The sequence below is a fragment of the Pollachius pollachius genome (assembly GCF_949987615.1).
Source record: "Pollachius pollachius genome assembly, chromosome: 9".
Taxonomy (NCBI): domain Eukaryota; kingdom Metazoa; phylum Chordata; class Actinopteri; order Gadiformes; family Gadidae; genus Pollachius; species Pollachius pollachius.
In genome coordinates, this window is record NC_136942.1 from 8,088,938 (window position 1) to 8,111,462 (window position 22,525).

At 48.8% G+C, this 22,525-nt stretch overlaps 1 protein-coding gene across 2 annotated transcripts in view; it reads left to right on the forward strand.

The window, feature by feature from the left end:
• Positions 1 to 22,525, forward strand: part of LOC307080536 (cGMP-inhibited 3',5'-cyclic phosphodiesterase 3A-like) — a 66,070-nt gene that overhangs the window by 40,306 nt on the left and 3,239 nt on the right. For both annotated transcript variants that reach the window (XM_079743279.1, XM_079743280.1), the window contains 9 exons: positions 6,964 to 7,224; positions 11,232 to 11,386; positions 18,041 to 18,114; positions 18,494 to 18,642; positions 19,520 to 19,657; positions 20,068 to 20,179; positions 20,455 to 20,571; positions 21,143 to 21,342; positions 21,591 to 21,794. In XM_079743279.1, the coding sequence (XP_079599405.1) occupies positions 6,964 to 7,224; positions 11,232 to 11,386; positions 18,041 to 18,114; positions 18,494 to 18,642; positions 19,520 to 19,657; positions 20,068 to 20,179; positions 20,455 to 20,571; positions 21,143 to 21,342; positions 21,591 to 21,794 (1,410 nt within the window). The remainder of the gene's footprint in view (positions 1 to 6,963; positions 7,225 to 11,231; positions 11,387 to 18,040; positions 18,115 to 18,493; positions 18,643 to 19,519; positions 19,658 to 20,067; positions 20,180 to 20,454; positions 20,572 to 21,142; positions 21,343 to 21,590; positions 21,795 to 22,525) is intronic.

Genomic DNA, 22,525 nt, shown 5'->3' on the forward strand with positions numbered 1-22,525 from the left:
CCTTCTGTCGTGGGACTGGGGTCTTTGGAGGAGTTCAGTTGTGGGCTGGGAAGGTTCAAGAAGAAGACTTTGCTTTTAAAAGCATTTGTCGACCACACAGAGGATGTGAGCAACAGGGAGTGACTCCTTTGTTTTGGTACAATTTACATCAGTCACATTCTTTTCCTGGAATGGACACAGCGATCCACGGAGTGATGTTGTTGTTCGGAGCTGTTTTTTTTTTCTTCATTATTACGCTGAACCATTACTACCGTCAGACTCTTATGAGAATATGGTGAGTCTGTGGTGGGGTTGGAGGAGCCGGGACCTCAGCAGTGCTGATGGGGGCTGAATATGTGACCACATCCATCTTCCTTTGGTTAAACTCACCCAGGAAACACCATCTGCTTAGTGCCGTGTGTCTGCTAATGTCTCCTAATCCTCCTCTTCTGCTTTCATTTAGCTCTCCGTTTGGGTTGTTTGTTGATCATTCTGTTCTTTCTCCCTATCTATCTATCTATCTATCTATCTATCTATCTATCTATCTGTCTATCTGTCTATCTGTCTATCTGTCTATCTGTCTATCTGTCTGTCTGTCTATCTATCTATCTATCTATCTATCTGTCTATCTGTCTTTCCGTCTTTCCGTCTTTCCGTCTTTCTATCTACCTATCTGTCTCAATGTCAGTCCCTCAATCTCTGTCTGGCTGTTTGTCTGTCTGTCTGTCTGTCTGTTTTTCTATCTACTTATCTACTTACAACTCATGTTTGCCAGTCTTTCCTACATTCCTTCCTTTTTCCCTATTCCCCTTCCCTTCTGTCCTTTCCTCCCCTCCTCAGAGACTCTGTGTCGTCTACGTGAAGTTGTGAGCGTAACCAAGAGTCCGGGAGTACCTTTGTACGAGGGAGGGGAGGCAGAGATACTGAGGGACAGGGAGAGAGAGAGACTGAGTCAGTCAGTGAAAGTACGGTGTGTTCCAGCGCTCGGCTGTGATTCACTGTATCGCCGATCTCCGAGCAGCAGCAGCACGACCCCGGCTCCTCGTCAGATAATCAAAGCAGACAGATGCAATCAGGGCCATTAAAACATCCGGCCGCCGTCGCCCGGATGGAAAACCACACGCCGAGGGGTTTCAGACAGTGGGAGTCAGAGTGTAAATGACATCACCTAGGCCCAAACAATAGATGGACTGTGGTGGAGAAAATATATGCATCTCTGTAATCCAGTGCTCTCACCGTACTTAGGTTGGTCAACAAGGGCGTGTGTGTACGTGTGTGCACGTATGTGTGTGGGTGTGTGTTCCTGAGAGAAAGAGAGATAGTGTGTATGTGTGTTGATATTTGATGACTTCATGTTGATATGGAGGAAGGTTAGCTTACATAGGACTGTTGTGGTCTGTGTGTGAGTGAGTGAGTGAGTGAGTGTGTGTGTGTGTGTGTGTGTGTGGGTGTGTGTATGTGTGTTTGTGTGAGTTTGTTGGTTTGTCTTTGAGTGTGTGTGTGTGCTGTGTGTTTCTGAGTGTGCGTGTGTGTGTGTGTTTTTTTGAGTGTATGTCTGTGAGTGAGTGTGTGTGTGTGTGTGTGTGTGTGTGTGTGTGTGTGTGTGTGTTTACAACACTGGATTAAGAGGTTAAAAGTTCAAGCCTGTACCATCTCAGCTATTGCAAATATGTGACCTCTTTGTCATTGCGGTCCATAAATGATGACCATTTGCGTAAAAGCGATGTGGGTTTTGTTCTTTGCACCGAATGCATCCTTCCACTCTTGAATTGTTTGCAAATAAACATTTTGATGTCGCCACAGTGGTGAGAAAAGAAGAAGAATATTTCCATTGCTCAGGCTGCAGCAGCATTCTGTTGATGATACACAAAAATGAAACGTAAACAACACACACACTTAGACACACACGTACACACACACACACAAACAAACGTTCATGCAACCACTCGCACACACAAATACACTTATATTTATTTATAATACCTACGTGTGTATACATAGGTCATGTGTGTATTCATAAGTCCTGTGTATATTCATAAGCAAGTGTGTATTCGTAAGTCCCGTGTGTAATCATAAGTCCTGTTTATATTCAGACAAATTCAGGTTGTCCCACAACAGGGCAGCATAACGACAAACTAGCATCGTCTCAGTCGGCGCTCGTCTTTTCATGTCGTTTTCCCCCCCTCTCTCGTGTTCCCAAACCCTTAGATGGTACCCCGACCGTAGGTCAGAACAAAGACTCCGCCGAGGACAAATTACAAATACTCCCAGACTGAGATGGAGCGCACACAGTGGAACAGGAACTGAAACCATGGCAGGTCCCCCTCTGAAACAAGGTGTGCGGATTAAGAGGGACTTCTCCCGTCGGGGCCCGAGTGCCGGTCTGTTTTGACGGCTCCCGTGGGTTTGTTTAGGTGGACGGCGGTCTGCGTGTTAATCTATGGGCTGTCCCGTGACGTGCCTGTTCCTCTGCTAACAGGCTCTCTCCTAAAGCCATCGCTCACGAGGGGCCCCAGTGGGGCTGACGGATCTTTACCCCGGGCCCTCGGCCAAGTGAACAGACCCCTGGTTGTGTACGGCTCTCTCACGCACACACACGCACACGCTCACACACACACACATACACACAAACACACGTAGAAGGTTTTAGAAGCGCATCTTGATGTGTGTTGTTTCGTATGAAATTGATTATAAAATATCAATAAATGACAACCCCTACTGGCCAGGGCTTCGTGCCCCGAGCAGTTTAGCCTTCTCGACCACATAGCTCCAGACTTGGGTTTGGATCCTCTTTTTTTGTCTCTTTGGTCTGCAAATGGTTGGAGGGGTGTGTATGCCTGGTGTTCAGTTTGTTATGTTTACACCTCCACAAAAGCATCCACGCTTCGCTAATTTAAGACCTTGACTTTATCTGTAGAGCAGTGAATGGAGTGTGTATGAGTGTGCGTGTGAGTGTTTGTCTGTGTGTGTGTGTGTGTCTGTGTGTGTGTGTGTGTGTGTATGTGAATGTGTGCACGTGCGTGCGTGTGTGCGCTTCACCCCGCCAATCCGCCACCTTTTCCTCATGCCCTTATTAAGGTGGAACAACACCCCCGTGTTCTATTTGTGAGGAGCATGTTCCGGGACAAGGGGAGAGCACCGTGAAGGGAAAAAACACACGGATTGATGGACGGTGGCGTGCGCTCAGACGTAAGACACAGCCCGGTGTTCAAGTTAAACATTTCAGGAGAGCCTGGGAAGAGAGATTCTCCGGAAGAGACGCGTGTTCTCTGTGTGGTCTTGGCACACGCACCCCACTCATCAACGCAGGCCATGTTCTCCATCAGAACCAAGACATTATTCACCACCTGATACTTTTACAGCAACAGCACTTGAGTTGACACTCGAGGCTGTGAGTTTGGGGATGACTGGGAAAAGAGGAGGGGAGGACTTTATCTGGAGCGTCTGGGAGACTGGGAGTCTGGAGGGGGGGGGGGAGTCAGTCTAGGGGGACGACAGGCCCCGCAGGAAACAGTCCAGGCCCCGGCATGAGAACTGGCCTTTTATTTGATGGTTGTATTGTTTTGCTTTGTCGTGTTTTTGTTCTTTTCTTTATCCGAACGCAACTTGGTCCATTGACGCAACTATCATTCCATGAGTTGCAGACATGAAGATTAATGGCCCAGTTCATGGAAAGGACAAGGGAGTGTTTCTGATTTGTACATTCAACAATACTTATTCTCAATGGCGGGTTTAAAAGTTATATCTTGCCCTTTCCTTTGTAGACGTCTTTTAAGATATAAAAAATAATTTGATGTGCAAATAGGCAATCCTCCACAGTCCAAAACACTTGCCCGGTATTCCTTCTAAGTTAAAAAAAAAAGTCATAAATAAACAATGCATACAATATTGCATCTTCCAATCTGAACTTGTAGCGGTTTGTAAATCCGAGCCTGATATCCGATGTGCCCAAGGGGGGAGGACTGTGTCCATGAGTATCCGGATGGTGCTGCATATCAGTGGGGTAGATAGTGGCGGAAGCTTCCGGACGTCCATACACCGGTGACCAGGCCATCGGACGGCCGGACGGTCGATGAGGTCAACAGAACACACGAATCCACCCAGCACTGCAGCCACCCACCACCCAGCAACCCCCCACCCCCCCCCCCCCCCCCCCCCCCCCCCCCCCCCCCCTCGCACCTGGAGCCAATCCTTCCTCGAGCCTTGTCTCACAGGCCACAGTTTGGCGATCAGCTTAGCTTTTTTCTTCTGAGTAAAAGAACAAAAGTTCTGTCTGTCGACACAGTGCCAGTTAAGCCTAAATGGATTCAGTGTTTGGAGTTGGTCATGTGTTGCTTTGTTCTTAAATTAGTGTAATGTGTTGGCACAAGCGTCAATGTGTGTGTGTTTGTGTGTGTGTGTGTGTCTGTATGCGTGTGGCTGTGTTTTTTTTCTGTGATGTTTGTCAGCCAGTGTTGTCTTTGTCACTGTCTGATCTTTGATCAGCTGTAGCTGGTTTGGTTCACACTATCATCTTTGTGTGCGTGACTGTGTGTGTGTGTGTGTGTGTGTGTGTGTGTGTGTGTGTGTGTGTGTGTGTGTGTGTGTGTGTGTGTGTGTGTGTGTGTGTGTGTGTGATTATGTCTATGTGTCAGACCGAGTGTGTGCATGCATACGTGTCCACGTCCCGTAAACGTAAGTGTTTGGAGACACTGGATGAAGTGTTGACTTTAAGCAGTCCAGCTGTTCATGGGCTGCCATCTCCTCACCCCTCCCCCACCCCCCTCCACCCTCCACCTCCGCCTAATAAGTCTGCAGATTAGCCCAGAGACGTGTGTTTACATCTCCGCTGTGCAATGCACGTCAGTGGCAGAGCCGGTGGAGGAGGGGGAGGAGGTGGAGGAGGAGAAGGCGTTGTTGGTGGAGGAAGAAAGATGGGTGACAGGACAGAGAATGGAGGGAGCAGAGGAGTCATCTGTGGAGTGATTTCCCGCATGTACCTCCTCCTCCTCCAGCTCCTCCTCCTCATCCTCCTGCTCCTCCTCCTGCTCCTCCTCCTCCTCCACCTCCTCCACCTCCTCTTCCTCCTGCTCCTCCTCTTTCTCCTCCTTCTCCTCCTCCTGCCCCTCCCCTTCCTTTTTACTTAATTTACCCGGTAGGGGTGCTGGTTAGCGGATCCTCAGTCCCCCGTCCCTTAGGAGAACCACGGAGGATGAGTGTGTATCTCTGCTCCATTAGCACGACCCCCTCACACACTCAACACACCGCGTCCCTTTTCTCTCGTGTTCTACTCAGCAGACAATGGGTAGGGCTGATGTGTGACTACTGCAAGAGAAAAGAAAATGTAACCGAAATAATAAAAAGCGCTGTCGGGACAGAGGCCCAGGGGAAGGCGCTCCCAGATGTGTTGTTTAGGCACAGAGGGCGAACCTCCTGCCGTCGTCGCCAAGGTAAACAGAATCACTCTCTGCGCTTGGCAGCCGGTGTCAAGTTAATGGGAATTGGGGGTCGCAGCGATCTGATAACATTCTGTTTTCCGTGGGGGCAGAGAAAGGGAAAGTCTCAGGTGCTTATATTTAAGCACGCTGGGAGCTACATTTGACCCGTGTGTCGTCGTCCTGGTTGTTCCACTGCCGTAGGCAAAAGAGGCTGTGAACTTCTCACTTTTCCCCCCACGCAACGCACTGTCTCGCGCCACTACCGCGAGGTGTCTCCAGCCCCACCCGCAGGGCTACTCAAGGGTTATTAGCACAAACATGAGAGCAGAGCTGGTGACCGTCCATTCTGTCGGAAAGGCCAAGGGTGAAATCACTTGCTTAGGGGCATTGCTAATGAGCGCATTCGCTTAGCATCAGGCGTCGCGTTAGCCATGCTAACTATGTTTTTCCTCTTAATGTTTTATGTGGCCTGTCCAAATGTTTAAAGGGTGCCATGAAATACAGTCGTACAAGTATGTCTACTGCTATTAAAGCATTATTAAAGCCCCCCCATGTTTTCAGTGATCTTTCAGCTTAAGAGAGACATTTAAGGCCTAGATCAATGCCTGTGTTATTAGACTATGTCTATTTGCACAGGTGTGTGTGTGTGTGTGTTTGTGTGTGTGTGTGTGTGTGTGTGTGTGTGTGTGTGTGTGTGTGTGTGTGTGTGTGTGTGTGTGTGTTTGTGTGTGTGTGTGTGTGTGTGTGTGTATGATGATTTGTGTGTGGTAACTTGGCATGGTAACTTGGTGAGTAGATGTGATCTGGATGAATCTTGGTTGGGGCTCAGGTAAAAAAAACAGTTGGTTCTCATTGTGATCACAGTGTCTCTCTCACACCTGTAATTCCCCTTTGGCCCCGGTAGAAAAGGGGCATATGAGTGATGTGTGTGACAGCAGCAACTTTTTCTCTCCCACCTATAAGAGTGATATGGGTGACTGATGTGACTGTCTCTCACACCTGGAAGAGGGATGTGATTGAAAGCAGCGACTCCCTCTCTCCCTCATGTAGTAAAGAGACTGGAGTTACTTAAATCTCCAATGGACTCTTTTCACAGAGGCGACAAACACAGGTGTTGCTCGTAACTCCTAAAGCCTTCTCCTTTTATGTACCAGATCCCCGGTAGTACCTCTACTTCAGTCTATCACCCGAGCCCCGCGACATGCAAGGGGCAGACCACTAATTAGTGTTATGTGCGACACCTGTGTTCCTCTGTCAATGGTGACCACTTTCTCTTACAAACCACCCATTACGCCTCCACAACATAATTCCTCATCACTGCGTCAGGTCCATCGACGAGTTGAGATCACCCTGCATAACCTTCGATTTTGTTATCCGCTTTGATTGCATTTAACTTTGTTTAATTGTATTTAGTCCTGTTTTATTGTATTTCGTTATTACTATATTTGGTTTTATTCTGTGTCTCCTACATGGGCGCTATAAAATCAAATTTATTATTATTATTATTATTATTATTATTATGCTTATGATGATCCTAAACCAATGGAATATCTCCCCCCCCCCCCAGTCTTCAGGCACCACGGTGACGGTGGACATCGCCGTGATGGGCGAGGCCCACGGCCTCATCACTGACCTGCTGGCCGACCCCTCGCTGCCCCCCAACACATGCACCTCACTGAGGGCCGTCAGCAACCTGCTGACCACCCAGCTCACGTTCCAGCCCCTGCACCGCCAGCGGGTCGCCCCCCAGCTCATCCTGGGAGAGGCCTACACCTGCTCCGACTCGGAGGACGGGCCCGAGAAAGGGGAGAAGACCTCCATTCACAAGGTAAGGGGGGGCGCCGCGGAAAGAAGGTGTCTTGTGTTCTGTGTCGTCGGCAGCGTGTGGCTCAGGAGGGAGAGCGGCTTGACTTGTGACCGGAAGGTTGCTAGTTCGATCCCCGAGGTGTCCCCGAACCCTAAATGCTCCTAAAGAGCTTGCTGTCGCCCTGCGTGGGTGACACCGCCGTCGGTGTGTGAATGTGTGTGTATGAATGGGTGAATGATCGGCAGTATTGTAAAGCGCTTTGAGTGGCCAATGGTCAGAGAAACACTATATAAATGCAGTCTATATAAATGCACTTACCATTGTAAGTGGTTTATTTAGTCTCACAAATCAGAGTTTGCAATCATATCTAATGTCTGATGGCTGACAAGGTAAAGTCTTGGTGAACAGGACGTTTCACTTATTTTATTCGCATTATCTTTGTTTTGACCAATCATGTTGCAGGAAGCGGGGATCCGTAAGCGTGTGATTGACACTCGGTAGTAAAAGTGTCTGAAGGTTATCGAATCAATCCTACTGGGACTGGTGGGTCCGAGATGAGTGCTGGATGAGCATAAGTATTATGTGCCTGGAGTATTGATTGGGGAAATGGAAATGGAGAAGATAATTTAGCTTTTTGATTTTCATATAAATGTGGCATTTGTATTTATATAATTATGTGCTCTGCAATGTATTACTGTGTACATTGGGGTGGCACGATCAAATATTTTGGAAAACACGCATAAACATTATCTACAAACATGTCCAGTGCGGAATGGAGGAGTGTTTGGTCTTTGGGATATAGAATACACATTATCAAAACCTGCAAAGAAAATAAGAGAGGCCCATTTGTCTCCCTGTAGTCGTTACAATACTCTCCATTGTGGCGTAGCCGTATGAACACACGCCGATGGAACCACCACTCACAGTGTTAACCCCCAATGTCAAAGGACGCACCTCAGAACAGACCTCAGGAGCGCACTTTAGGATGGAATAATGAAAGAAGTGATCTATGTGTACTTTGTTTTTGCAAGACATCGCACCCTTACCCATTAAGCTCAAATGATTTATATAACAGGCGGGCGTCCCCACACATGTTCATCTGCTAGCCCATGTTTTGGCTAATGAGTGCTTCCTGCTCTCAGGGCTTTTAGCGCGGAATGGAGGGCAGTATTTTCATAGACCCGAGCGGAGAAAATAGAGCGAGTCTGAAAGCTCTGCTCTGCTTTTCACTGCCACAGCTGTGTCAACATGACAGATATACAGCCAGGGATTGTGTGTGTGTGTGTGTTTGTGTGTGTGTCTATGTGTATTTGTGTGCGAACTTGCACAGGTGTTTGTACGTATGTAGGGGCATGTGTGTGTGTGTGCCCGTGTGCGAGTGTGTGTGCATGTGTGTGTGTGTTTGTCTTTGAATTCTGTGTGTGTGTGTGTGTGTCTATGTCCGTGTTTGTATTGTATGTGAGTGTGTGTATGGGGGTGTGTGTTTGTGCACACATGTTTTGTGTGTGTGTGTGTGTGTTTGGGCACACACGTTTTGTGTATGTGTGTATGTGTGTTTGTCTGTGTGTGCATGCTGGCTCTGCGTGTGTGCGTTTGATGAACTTGGCAGGATGGGAGAGGCAGGATGAGGGCAATGTGAAGGTGAACCATCTCTCATAGGCTCATGCAGAGATGGCAGTGACAGCCTGTGTGTGCATGTCTGTGTGTGTGTGTGTGTGTGTGTGTGTGTGTGTGTTTGTTTGTGGGGGTATACTCGTAAATCTAACCCGTGGTCTGAGTTGGAGGCTTTGCCTCTTGTGGGTCTGTTGGACTTCAGTGTGTCAAGCCATTCTTTGGCCGGACAAGGTGCATCTCAAACCAACTGTGAGAGGCTAGTTGCAGAAGCTAAGCTACATCATCATGCAATCGGAAGATGTATAAGGGGGCTTTATTTCAAACATTGCGTTGGAAACCGACTCTGCCATTCCCCCGGAACTTGCCAAGTTATTATACTTGTGGTTAGGCTAGAGATGAATAAAACAAACCTAAAGCTCACATTTTACTCCAACAGCAAAACAGTGTTCCCGGTATTTCCGGTGAGGAACGTACGAACATGATGGACAGATGGAGTGAGCCTGGAGACATGCAAGTGACTAACATGCCGTAACTCCGGGAGGCAGTGTGGAAGCTCCTGTCAGGCGGATGTGGGCCTACTTATATCACTGCACCATGTTAGAGAGAGAGAGAGAGAGAGAGAGAGAGAGAGAGACAGAGAGATAGAGAGACAGAGACATAGACAGACAGACAGACAGACAGAGAGTGACTTATACGCGGTGACTCTGCACTAGCAGGCTGTGGACGAGGCCTGCTCATATCGCTGCACCGTGTTACCTCAGCTACCTCGGATCAAAAGATCACTTATGAAAGCCCTGTTTTGACAGAGTCCTCAGCCCCCGAGAAGCAGCCTTTTATTCACTGAACATCCGCTGAAGCAAAGTCAAGTTCCAGACTAACTTCATGTATCAAAGCTAATCATCTGATGTGTGTGTTGGTCTGACTCCACTTGTGTTTTTGATCTTGGCCTGCTTTTGCCATTCTGCCGCGTGAGCATATGGCTGGTTATGCATTGTGTGTGTGTGTGTGTGTGTGTGTGTGTGTGTGTGTGTGTGTGTGTGTGTGTGTGTGTGTGTGTGTGTGTGTGTGTGTGTGTGTGTGTGTGTGTGTGTGTGTGTGGTTTTGTCTGTTAGTTTGTGTTTGTGCATACATGTTTTGTGTGTGTGTTTGTGCACACTTTTCTTCCTTGTCTGTGTGGGTGTGTATTATTCTGTGTATTTCTGTGTGTGTGTGCATGTGTGTGTGTGTCTGTATTTATTTAAGTTTTTCTGTGTGTTTGTGTGTGTGTGTACGTGGGTGTTTGTATCTTGTGAAGGGACCGAACACCTCTGGGACCACTGGGTCACTTTGCAGATGGCACACATAAAGAGAGAGAGAGACAGACACACAGACAGACAGAGAGACAGATAGACACAGAGAGAGCGAGAGAGACTCTGTCCTCTGTATCGCTCTTCAAAAAAACGTGTGCCACGAAACAGATGGACATGACAGAGAGACAAAGGCTGCTGAAGAGAGAGAGAAAGAGGGAGAAAGAGAGAGAGAGACACAAGACGCTGAAGAGAGAGAGAGAGAGAGAGAGAGAGAGAGAGAGCGAGAGAGAGAGAGATACAGGCCACGGAAGAGAGAGAGAGAGGCAGAGAGAGAGAGAGACAAAACTATCATCATATAAAGTCAAATAAACAGAGGAAATAAAGAAAGACAGGGTTAGAAGGCAAGAGGCTGAGACGGCCAGAGGGAATATTTGGAGTGATGGGACGGGGGGGGTTTGGACGAGGGGGATGTTTCCGCGGCGACGCGGCCCTCGTGGGAGTGGGGAGGGAAGCATGTTAGCGTTTACAGCTGCTGCTCCTGTTTCCCCCAGAGAAGTCGCACCCTCAACCTCACCCGACGATGATGATGATGATGATGGTGATGATGGTCAGGGGGGGACTGACCAACGTCTACAGCAACATCTTCATTAGGACAAACTTTGGCTTGAGGTGGTTGAGGATGGGAATACTTTAAGCGTAACACAAATACTGCGGGGTCGTGCAGCACGGAGGAACAAATGCTTTCCTACGCTGATTCACTGATGCGTGTCGCGCTGTGGCAATCTTTTTGAGGAGCAAAATCTGTTCTTTACTTTATGTTTGCATATGTGTGTATGTGTGTCTGTGTGTGCCAGTATGCGTGTCGTGTGTTTGTCGTACACCGTAATTAGGTTTTGCAAACAATGCGTTGGAGATGTATTTACCCTAATTGTATTTTCTAATGATGGTAATTGCCTCTGTGTGTGTGTGTGTGTGTGTGTGTGTGTGTGTGTGTGTGTGTGTGTGTGTGTGTGTGTGTGTGTATGTGTGACTGTGTGTGTGTCCTGTGTGTGCCCGTGTGCTTGTGTGCCCGTGTTAATGTGTGTGTGTGTGCGTGTGTGTGTGTGGTGTGTGTGTGTGTTGCAGCGTCTACGGCGGAGCCTGCCCCCCGGTCTGTTCAGGATCTCGTCCACCTGGACCACCACCACCTCGGCCACGGGGCTCCCCACCATCGAGCCCGGGCCCGTACGGCGGGACCGAAGCGCCAGCATCAAGCCCTGCCATGAAGCCCTCACCTGCAGGTAACTAGGACGCCACCAACTTCCCCCACCACCACCACCACCACCACCACCACCACCTCCAAGACCCACCCAACTAATCTACACTGTTCGGGTGATGTCAGAGTCGCCCTCTTTGAGGTGGTCCCCAAACAGCCGTCCTTTCTGTGAGACGTTTGAGAGCTTCTCTCGCTGTTTTTACGACGGAAAATCAGGAACTTTGTAAAACAAAATGAACCGAGCATGTAAACAGGAAATATAAAAATCTAAACATCCAAAATGTTGTTTGGCATGTCCGCGAAACACTTCTAATGTCCGATTTCCACTGACAACCCATTTTAACGTTTGCCCCTGCATGGTTTATGTCTCTCTTACGTCATGTCGGACACAGACTGGAAATGTTTATGAGGAAAGATCCCCACAGTGGCTTCCAGAGTCCACGTAACTCCACTCGTGCTGGCGTGGCACACACCCCGGTCAGACCGGACGCAGCGCCATGCTGGAGGAATCAGCATGAGTGAGCAGGACGGCCCAGCAGGGGAGAAATGGAGCGTGGACGACTCGTTACCCAGAATGCTGATGGGCCCCCGGGCGAGAGGCATTAGACTGGAAAGAGAGAGAGAGAGAGAGAGAGAGAGAGAGAGAGAGAGAGAGAGAGAGAGAGAGAGAGGCAGAGAGAGTGACAGAGAGAGGAAGACAGACAGACAAAGAGAGACAGACACACAGAGAGAGAAAGAGAGAGATTCAGCACATTTGTGGTCAAGCTGAGGAGGATGATTCAGAGCGTACACACTGTGAGGTCTGATGCAATAGAAACTAAATGAACATAGACACAAACACACAAACATACACACACGCACACACACGCACACACACACACACACATACACACACACACACACACACACACACACACACACACACACACACACACACACACACACACACACAAGCATGCACAAGCACGCCCTTCAGCCCCACGTGTGTGTTGTGTGTGTGTGTGTGTGTGTGTAGTTGAGGATGTGTGTGTATGTGTGTGCGTGTGGTGGGGTGAGTGCTTGAGCTTGTGTACTCGTGTGTGTGTATGGCTTTAGGAATTGTCAAATAAACGGAGCGTCTGTAACAGGCCATGCTCGCGTAGGGTTTGTGTTTATGTCTTTCCATCCAACTTCCAACGCCAACCATCCCCACTAAATAACTATTTATTGCTATTCGTATTGGATATTTTGCCAATAAATCAACCTAGTTTGCACCAAACCAAGGCCAAATAGATCCATGATTGGCATTGTGAAATCTTTCCACAAAATCAGCAATGACAGTATAACAGTTGAACTCCCTTTGGAATGAATGTATAATTATGAACTCGCTCCCCCAATGTGGTAAATAACTCACCACACACACTTTAAGATAAAAAAAACTTTTCGTGTGTTGTACTGGGTAACAAAGGGACGAGAACGCTGTGTTCATTCTCCAGAGTTTTACTGTTTTCATCTCATGCTCAACACCAGATTGCCAGCCCGTGTGCCTTCTCTCTGCGTACCCTCCCCTCGCTCACTTCAGTGTCTGGCTTTCGTTTCCACACTGGTCTCGTTCTGCTGACTGCAGCACTGCTCGTATCGGGCAGCACACGTAATGCTGTCAGAGTGCAGAGTGAAGGGGAGGAGGAGACGTGGTCACTCTGACGTCAAGCGGGTGTGTTGACAAAACACCCAAACCCAGTGCCTGCATACCCCCAGAACCCCCCCCCCCAACCCCACCCCAGACCCGGGCTCTGGTCTGCGGCCAGAGGAGGGCTCTGGGATGAGTGACTCCACTCCACTGTTCCCATCGATAGCCTTGCACCTGTCTCTATAGAAACGTGTTTAAAAAAGACTCCGCAGTGTCTCCCTCGTGGAGCCGTTCGTCTGAGGGCGCCCGTGGATTCACCCTCACCCCAACCCGGTTGCCAAGCAACGCTGTGTCAACACCGGGTGATGAGGGATAGCCCCCATGCAGATTTGTTTTGATTCCACCCAAGCAGGATGTGTGTGTGTGTGTGTGTGTGGGTTCAGCCAGTGCACCTGTACATACCAGTACAGAACAGCGCCCTGGGGGTCCGGGACCCTCAGACACAGCAGCAGCAGGGGGGCAGGCCCGCCGGCAGGCCCAGGCCTGGTGCTGCCTGTTTTGGCAGTCTAGACCCACAAACCACCAGGCCTGCGGGCCCACAGTCACCAAAGACCCTGTAAAAGCCTGATTGCTCTCTCTCTCTCCCTCTCTCTCCCTGTCTCTCTCTCTCCCTGTCTCTCTCTCTCTCTCTCTCTCTCTCTCGCTCTCTCTCTGTCTCTCTCCGTCTCTCTCTCTCTCTCTCCCTCTCTCTGTCTCTCGCCCCCTCTCTCCTCTCTCTCTCTCTCTCTCTCTCTCTCTCTCTCTCTTTTCTCTGTCTTTCGCTCTGTATCTCTCTTTTTCTTGCTCTATCACACTCATACACTTTCTTTAACTCACACAGGAATGCATATGTGTTTGTTTCTGCATGTTTGTGTGTTGTGTGTGTGTGTGTGTGTAGAGAGAATGAGAGTCAGGGGGGAGATAGATTGGAGGCAAGGGGGGAGACGGTGGGGAGATAGATGGGAGACAGAGGGGAGATAGATGGGTGTCGGGGGGAGACGATGGCGGGATGGGTGGGGAGATGGGTGGGAGACAGGCAGCAGGAGTCAGGGGAGACCTCCACTGGCTCCCTGTAATAGCTCGCATCAGATTCAAGATGATGGTACTGGCATACAAGGCAGTCGATGGAACTGCCCCTGCCTACCTCCAAGCATTAGTAAAGCCACACACCCCAGCTCGATCCCTCCGCTCAACTACCTCAGCTGGACGTCTGGTACCGCCATCGCTAAGAGCAAGCAAAGGTCGATCAGCGAAGTCACAACTTTTCTCTGTTTTGGGACCTCAGTGGTGGAACGAGCTCCCTACCGATGTCAGGACCGCAGAGTCGCTCACCAGCTTTCGCAAAAGACTCAAAACTCACCTGTTCAGAGATCATCTCGACTCTGCATAGAAACCAATGCACAGCCACCATTGAATGTTGTACGTCCTGGCACTTGTACATTGCACTTATTCAAGGTACTTAATTGTGTAGCATCTACAGTAGCTGCTATCGCTGCTTTACACGGGGAATGGGTTAGCCTAGCGATTGTAATACTTGCACTTGGTTCTATGAACGTCTTTACTGTACCGACAGCGATATATTGTTTCACTTCTTATGACAAATGTACTTATTGTAACAAATGCACTTATTGTAAGTCGCTTTGGATAAAAGCGTCTGCTAAATGCCCTAAATGTAAATGTAAATGTAAATGAGTCAGACTGAGGCAATAGGAACACATGGCTTCCATTGGCCTCTCGCGGCTCCATCATCAAATCTGCAGCACCTTAATTAGACCATCAGCCTCCTTCTCTCCTCTCTCATTTTTCCATCATGTCAGCTCTGGGTGACGTATATCCCAGTATTAGGCAGGACTGACGCCAGCCCCACCACCCCACTCAACCCTCCTGGTTATCTGACCGATCAGCTAAGAGGACGATTGAATCCCCCCCCCCCTCCCACAACCACAGCCACTGTGCGGCTATCTGCCTCACATCTGGCCTATGAGCGAGTTGATTACTGGAAGCAGAACATAATGGCAGCAATGTTTACCGTGGCGTGGCGGCTGTTAGCATGGGCTGCCGACCAGCGGCGGTCTGTTAGCCCCGCCGACCTGGGAGCTAGAACGCAAAGGGAGAGAGAGAGGGAGAGAGAGAGAGAGAGAGAGAGAGAGGGAGAGAGAGAGAGCGAGAGAGAGAGAGAGAGAGAGAGAGAGAGAGAGAGAGAGAGAGAGAGAGAGAGTGAGGCTTGTGCATGGTACAGAACAGTTTAGATTAGCACATGGGCGGGGGTACCGTTTTGTCTCGGGGAGAAATACAAACACTGCAGTTTATTTTTCCTATTGTGGTATAATTACTCTGGTGGAGGACGCCAAGGAGATTTGAGCCTGGAAGTACGTGAGCAGGGGCAGATTAAGGGGATAAGGACAGGGTCGGGTGGAGGGGTGTTACGGAGGCCTGCTCTGAGCACCTTAATAAGGTTCTGAAATAGCTTGGTAACGCCGTTCTACGCCAACGAATGACGCAGACCGCAGCACCTAAGTCACTTTTGTCCTTCAGAAGTGAAAATAAAAAAACGTGTAATGACATTATGTAATCACGGTCGTTCAAAGCGACAGGACATGACGCTTTCGCATTCGCTCTTTTTTGATTCTGCACCCCCGAAGCCGGTTATGTCGACACAACGCTGTTCTGCTGAGTCGGCAGAGAAGGCGGCGGCGGCAGCGCCGGGCTCCAGCTCCTCCGGCTCCGCCCAGAGCCAACTGGCTTCCCGGCCAAGTCCTGCTGCCCCCGGCCCCAACCCGCCGGCCGCACAATAACGCAGCTCGGCACCTCAAGCCCATCAAAGTGTTTTATGCTCCCCACTCACACCTGCTAAGCATTACTCACAGAGAGCTAAACGGGGCCCCTCCAACGGCACAACAGACCTCTCTTTGTCTGGGGAGGGGGGGAGTGGGGGTAGGGGGGCTGGAGCTCCTTTAGGTAGGCTGTGGAAATGCCTGAAGAAGAGCGTAGCGCAGCAAAGGGACGCGGCTCCACTGAGGGGGGGGGCCTTTGTCGGTGATACAGCGCAGTCGTTTCCTGCTATCTGACGCTAGGTGGTAGAACTTCAGGGAGGATTTTAATTGGAACCACCCATGAACAGGGGCTTCCCCCGGAGAACTCGCTGTGTGTGTGTGTGTGTGTGTGTGTGTGTGTGTGTGTGTGTGTGTGTGTGTGTGTGTGTGTGTGTGTGTCTGTGTGTGTGTCTGTGTTTGTGTTTGTGTCTGTGTTTGTCTGTGTGTGTAATATGTGTGTGTGTGGGGGGATGTGTGTGTGTCTGTGCATGTGCTTGGGTGTGTGTGTATGTCTGTTTCTGTGTGAGTGTCTGTCTGTGACTGAGGCGGGGAGAGGTTTTTGCAGGACCAGCTGTAAGCCTTCATTTATCTCTTTCTTTTTTGTCCTATTACAGGTCAACCCCGATGTTTCCTTCAGGAAAAGACAATATTTGGTCTGTCACAAAACGAAAGGCAGGAAGTCAGACTATTTATAGCCAAGCTGAAACAGAAGGGGGTTGTGGGAAGGGGGGGGGGGGGGGGCAGTGATTTGTGAGATGTTTGATTGATTACATTCAAACTCTGGGATAATCAGCTGATATTTCCTCATTTGTCATCACTGCATTTTCGCCAACAAACCCTGGTAAACAATGTGGGATGCTTCCTGGCTGGCCGCGGGCGAGGCCGGTAATCGGAGATGAAACTGTGTGAGACGTTGTGATTCAGGAGGGCTGGTGCCCCCCCCCCCCCCGTCCATGACTCTCACCCGCTAAACAGTTTAAGCCCCGCAAATTTGTACGACTGATCCAGACTTGTTTGTTTATTGTGTGTGATGCCTGCGACGTATCGTGGTGCTTTGTCAACGTGCAAACGTTTATGAACTGGGTGTTTCTCTTAGAGTGATGAACCGGTGGTTCACTGCATACGCACCAGAGGCACCGAGTGTGTGTGTCTGTACTTTCCCTTATTGCTCAACTTTATATTTCTAATTGTTTACTTGGTTCCCAGTCTGGGTTTGTTTAGTGACTATGGCGTAGTGTAACTCTTCTGGGATAACTAGTTCTCCAGAATTTTAAGAGGTAGGATTTTGGTGGGAGGCTAAACTGATGCATGATGGGACAGCGTTTGTGTTTGTGGGTGCAAGTTTTTGTGGATGCGTTTGTGCGTATGTGTGTGTGTGTGTGCGTGCGTGTTTGTGTGTGTGTGTGTGTGTGTGAGTACGCTGGGTGTGCATGTGTATGCATGTATACGGTTATGTGTGTTTGTGTCGGTGTGTGTAAGCGTGTGTGTGCGTGAGTGTATAAACATGTAAATGTACGTGTGAGCATTTGTTTGCAAGCTCGCGTGCGTCTCAGTGTGTGTGTGCTGAAACGTCATCTTTCTGGTTCACGGGGTCTCAGATGGGATGCTGTCATCCAGCGATGGTATTTCCTTTCATCTCATGCTGAATAATAGAGCCCGTTCCCAGACATTTCTCACTTAATTAGTTATAAAGTGAGAGCTTTAACACACCCGCCGTCACCGTATCCAGACCCACGCCCCTCCGTGTACGATGTACGCACTCGTGTTGCTCCCCTTGTCGGCTCGCTCGCAAGAGACGAAGGTTATTTATGTCCGTCCTTTGAAATCAGACAGAAATAATAGCCTCGATTGAACGGATGTAGAGCCGATGTGATGAATGCACCCGCTGATGAAGGCCTGTACGCACGACCCTTTGAGTAATAACATTCAGGAATCGGAGCGGTTCCTAATATCCAGTGAAAATAAATTAGGTTATTATTTACAATTATGTATATGTATTTATTCAGTTGTATATTTATTATGTTATATTATATATTTATTATTTGATTGTCTGGTTATTATTTTTAATGGATTAGGACAAAAAGGTGTTTGGAATGAAATAGCATGGACGAATGAAATGTGCGTCATTGGCTGAGTGATCCACGTTGGAGGAAGCAGTATATTAGTTTAGCTTTCAAAATAAAGGTCTCTGACCTGGTCACCTATGTCTTGTTCACAGCTGTGGGCGGCCCTACATCAGGTTGAGTGTTGGAGAGGGCTCCATAGAGAAAGGAGACAGAACGCAGCGGTCAGGTACAGACTCACATCAATACCTTGTTGTTGTTTCAAGTCTTACCGTGTCCCTTCTAGCTCGCAGACAAACCTTTCACACATTCAGAGGGAACACAGTCGTACGTCCTTTGCCACACTTGATTTTTATTTTGTGATATCATATCATACTATTTACTATTACATTTACACTGAATGTTATACATTTATACATACATACACACACTTTATACACAAAAAAAAGACCTTTAAACCAGTTGTATTTTCTATGTGTATATCGACGTACTTGCTCACGTGCTCTGCCTCGTCTCTCCACGTCGGTCATTTCCTCAGTTAAAAAACAGACGTTCTCCCTCAGTATCTCCTTAGTAAGTACAAGTGCTCTATCTCCTTTACCTGGCAGAAGACCCAGTGTTGGTGTCGTCGGACTACGAGAGCACCCACGAGGGGAACCACAGCGACGGCAGTGACGCCGCGCCCACGGAGGACGACTCGGAGGAAGGCAGAGGCTCCTCCCAGAGTCTCATGCTCCTCCCACTCATCCCCCCCGAGGTAGGGATGCTTTAGGCCGACGTCGCGGGGCTAGGGGTGTACCCTTCCTGGCCCAACGACACCAGGTTCGACACCCGATTGTTCAGTGTTTATGCAGGCCTCATCGTGTGGGGTGATTAAATCGAACCTGCTCCTTAGTGAATGACCCGTATCTATTAACTAAACAGCACAGAGTAACCTGACAGCCCCATAGGAGTCATTAATCACGGCCCCTATGTTTAAACCCGACAGCTCATTAATGTCCATCCCAGCTGGCATTACATTGATTCTCTTGAGCAATTGATTATGGCAGCACCAAGGTTTAAAGACTGAAGCTCTAGTTAATCTCGAATAAAATAAGTAACCTTGAAAGGAATCGTTTTACTTTAATTTCTCATTCTGTTCCTCATTTTCAAGTCCAAAACTCACAAGTGCATACGTTGTAGAGCCATCGACTATATCGAACATCGGGGTCACATCGGGGTCATCAAGTTTGAATTCCTGTCATCGATGGCTTGTGTTTGGGGAATAGATAGAAGACATGGCTGGAGTTAGGACACATAGCCTACTATCATATGTGCTATTTAACGTTAAAAACTAGTGTAAAACCATATTTTATTAACAGTCAACACATTACACAACCCTATTCCCTGTCAATCCTTATAAAATTGACCATACAATTACCATATAGCCAAGCATCACCCACTCAGACATATCCTCCTAGCAGAGCTCAGGAATAACACCACAGGCATCAATACCGTCCAACACTAGTATTACCAACGGGGCTTAGGATTCATTCTCCCTGGGCTTTACTGACGTGCTCGCAGGGCCAGGCGATTCAATCCCCATAGAGGTCAGAAATGACATTTGTGACACCCCCCCCCACACACACACACAGGACAAACCTATGCTGGCCCCCATGCCGTTGTTGATGGACGATCTGGAGCCCCTGATGAGCCAGTTAAACAACTGGAACTTCCCCATCTTCAGCCTGATGGAGAAGACCAATGGGAAGTGTGGACGAATCCTCAGTCAGGTGAGCCTATCAGAGGCGGGCATCGTCGATTTCAGACCTGAAGAGGGAGGGGCGAGGCTCAAATGATCACAACTGATTGGATGGAGTATCATCAGGAAAAAAATCATCCATGTCCTATTGCTGATTGACATCCGATCTGTAGTTGATTGAAGTTGTTGACAAGGACTACGCAGTGATTATTATAGTTTAAAATCAATGATCGACCACAACCTTGATAAATGGTATCATTTGATAAAGTCCAATCATGCGGCAAACTTCTTTGATCTAAGCTTTTTATTTTTCCATTTATGGATTTGAAATTGGCTAAATTAATTATTAGATCAAATTTATTGGATCTGAAATCAAAGTTGAATGAAATCTAATGTTGTTGCTTAAGGGTCATTGTTCTAATGCATGTTTATGTTTGTTAGGTTGCTTATCGGCTTTTTGAAGACACCGGCTTATTCGCAACTTTTAAGATTCCGGTGCAAGAATTCATGAACTACTTCCATGCCCTTGAAAATGGCTACAGAGACATACCATGTAAGGACCAGGCAGCACTCTCATTGTATCAAACTTCACATGCAACAAACTCACTGAAGATGTAATGTCGGTAGACGGCCGCTAGAGGATGGTACTACACAGCTTCATCTATTATTTCATTCACACAAGCGAATGAAACACTCCCGTTTCACATGTTGATGTCAATGAACATAAAAACCAAGACCAACCACAAGTAGTGCATCAGTGCCCCCTTGTGGACAACACAAGACTTTATAACCGACTAGGTTTTCTGTTTTCTCCCTATGAATGAATAGATCATAACAGAATCCATGCCACAGACGTGCTCCATGCAGTCTGGTACCTCACCACGCAGGCAGTACCTGGGCTGCCCAGCCTCATCAACCACGACCACGGCTCCACCAGTGACTCAGGTGGGTCACCGGTTGTGTGTGTATGTGTGTGCGTCTTTGTGTGTGTGTGTGTCTTTGTGTGTGTGTGTCTATGTGTGTGCACTAAGCAGAATTCACAGTATCAACAAATTGCAATTGCAGGTGGATTATAACTGTCCTTTGGGAGGCAGGGCTGAAGGAGGCTATATGAATAGAATAATGCAAATAATAAGGAATGAATAATTATGGCGAGCATAGGTGTTGTTTTTGTGTGTGTGTGTGTGTGTGTGTGTGTGTGTGTGTGTGTGTGTGTGTGTGTGTCTGTGTGTGTGTGTGTGTGTGTGTGCGCATGCATTTGCATATGGGCCTGCCTTGGAGCACAGCCGTAGAGTTGCACAATTGTTTAGTGTTCCTCACCGCATCCTCCTCACCCCTCTCTCCTCACCCCTCTCTCCTCCCCCCTCTCTCCTCATCCCTCTCTCCTCCTCTCTCTCTCCTCCCCCTCGCTCTCCCTCTGACTCCCCCCATCCTCCTCACCCCTCTCTCCTCCCCCCTCTCTCCTCCCCCCTCTCTCCTCCCCCTCGCTCTCCCTCTGACTCCTCCCCTCCCCCAGACTCTGACAGCGGGATAACTCACAGCCACATGGGCTACCTGGTGTCCAAGACGTACACGGTGTCGGAGGACGGCTACGGCTGCCTGTCAGGCCTCATCCCCGCCCTGGAGCTCATGGCGCTGTACGTGGCCGCTGCCATGCACGACTACGACCACCCGGGGAGGACCAACGCCTTCCTGGTGGCCACAAGTGCCCCGCAGGTACCCAGATCAACACACACACACACGCACGCACGCACGCACGCACATACACACACACACGCACGCACGCACACATGCACGCACGCACACACACACACACACACACACACACACACAGGGCGGGTCGCTAACAGAGGCTAAAATGGAGCAAACGCTTGACAGGGTCTTATGTGTGTGTGTGTGTGTGTTTGTGTGTGTGTGTGTGTGTGCGTGTGTGTGTGTGGGTGTGCATGCGCCCCTGTCTCCAGGCGGTGCTCTACAACGACCGCTCTGTGCTGGAGAACCACCACGCGGCCTCCGCCTGGAACCTCTTCATGTCCCGCAGCGAGTACAACTTCCTGGCCAACCTCGACCACGTGGAGTTCAAGCGCTTCCGCTTCCTGGTCATCGAGGCCATCCTGGCCACCGACCTCAAGAAGCACTTTGACTTCCTGGCTGAGTTCAATGCCAAGGTATCGTCGTTATTAGCTGCACACGTCTACCCATTTTCTCAGGTCTACGGACACAACCACACTCAGAACCCCAAGGGCCAAGCTTCGGACCTGGGGCGACAGGGCCTTCTCTTTGCCGCAGTACCCTCCCTCTGGAAGTCCCTACCCAACCCCATCCGACAGGTCAACACACTCCCTTCATTTAAACAGGCCCTCAAAACCCACCTTTTTTGAGATTGCTTTCACCACATAACCTCCTTCCCTTCTGCCCCCTTCCCCCTTTTTTTTAAATCTTTTTACTAATAGACGTTCTTATTATATGCCCTTATATTGTCCGCCATTGAGAAGGGTGGCATGAACGCACCCCTGGACCAATCAGGGAAGTGAAACCTGATTCTCATACAGAGGCAGGGGCACAGTCAACCAGAACTGATAATCTCAAACAGCACGTCACTCACGAAGAGATGACGGGTGGCGATGGTATTTCTAACAAAACTCTAACAAAACTTCTAACAAACTCAAATAGCAACTCTTAATTCTCCCCTTCAGCATGTTAAAGGATGGCTTTTGGTCTTTCAGTTATTGGGGATTGCAATTCACACTCTGGTTGGCTTACGTAATGAAATTTACGATATTTTCTTCAGCATACCTCACGGCCGATAAAACAAAAGATAAAGTTAAGGGTTCTGGTTTGGTGTGGGGCTGAAAGAGGGGGAAATGTCCTGTGGCTTTCAAGGAATAAAAGGTGTTAT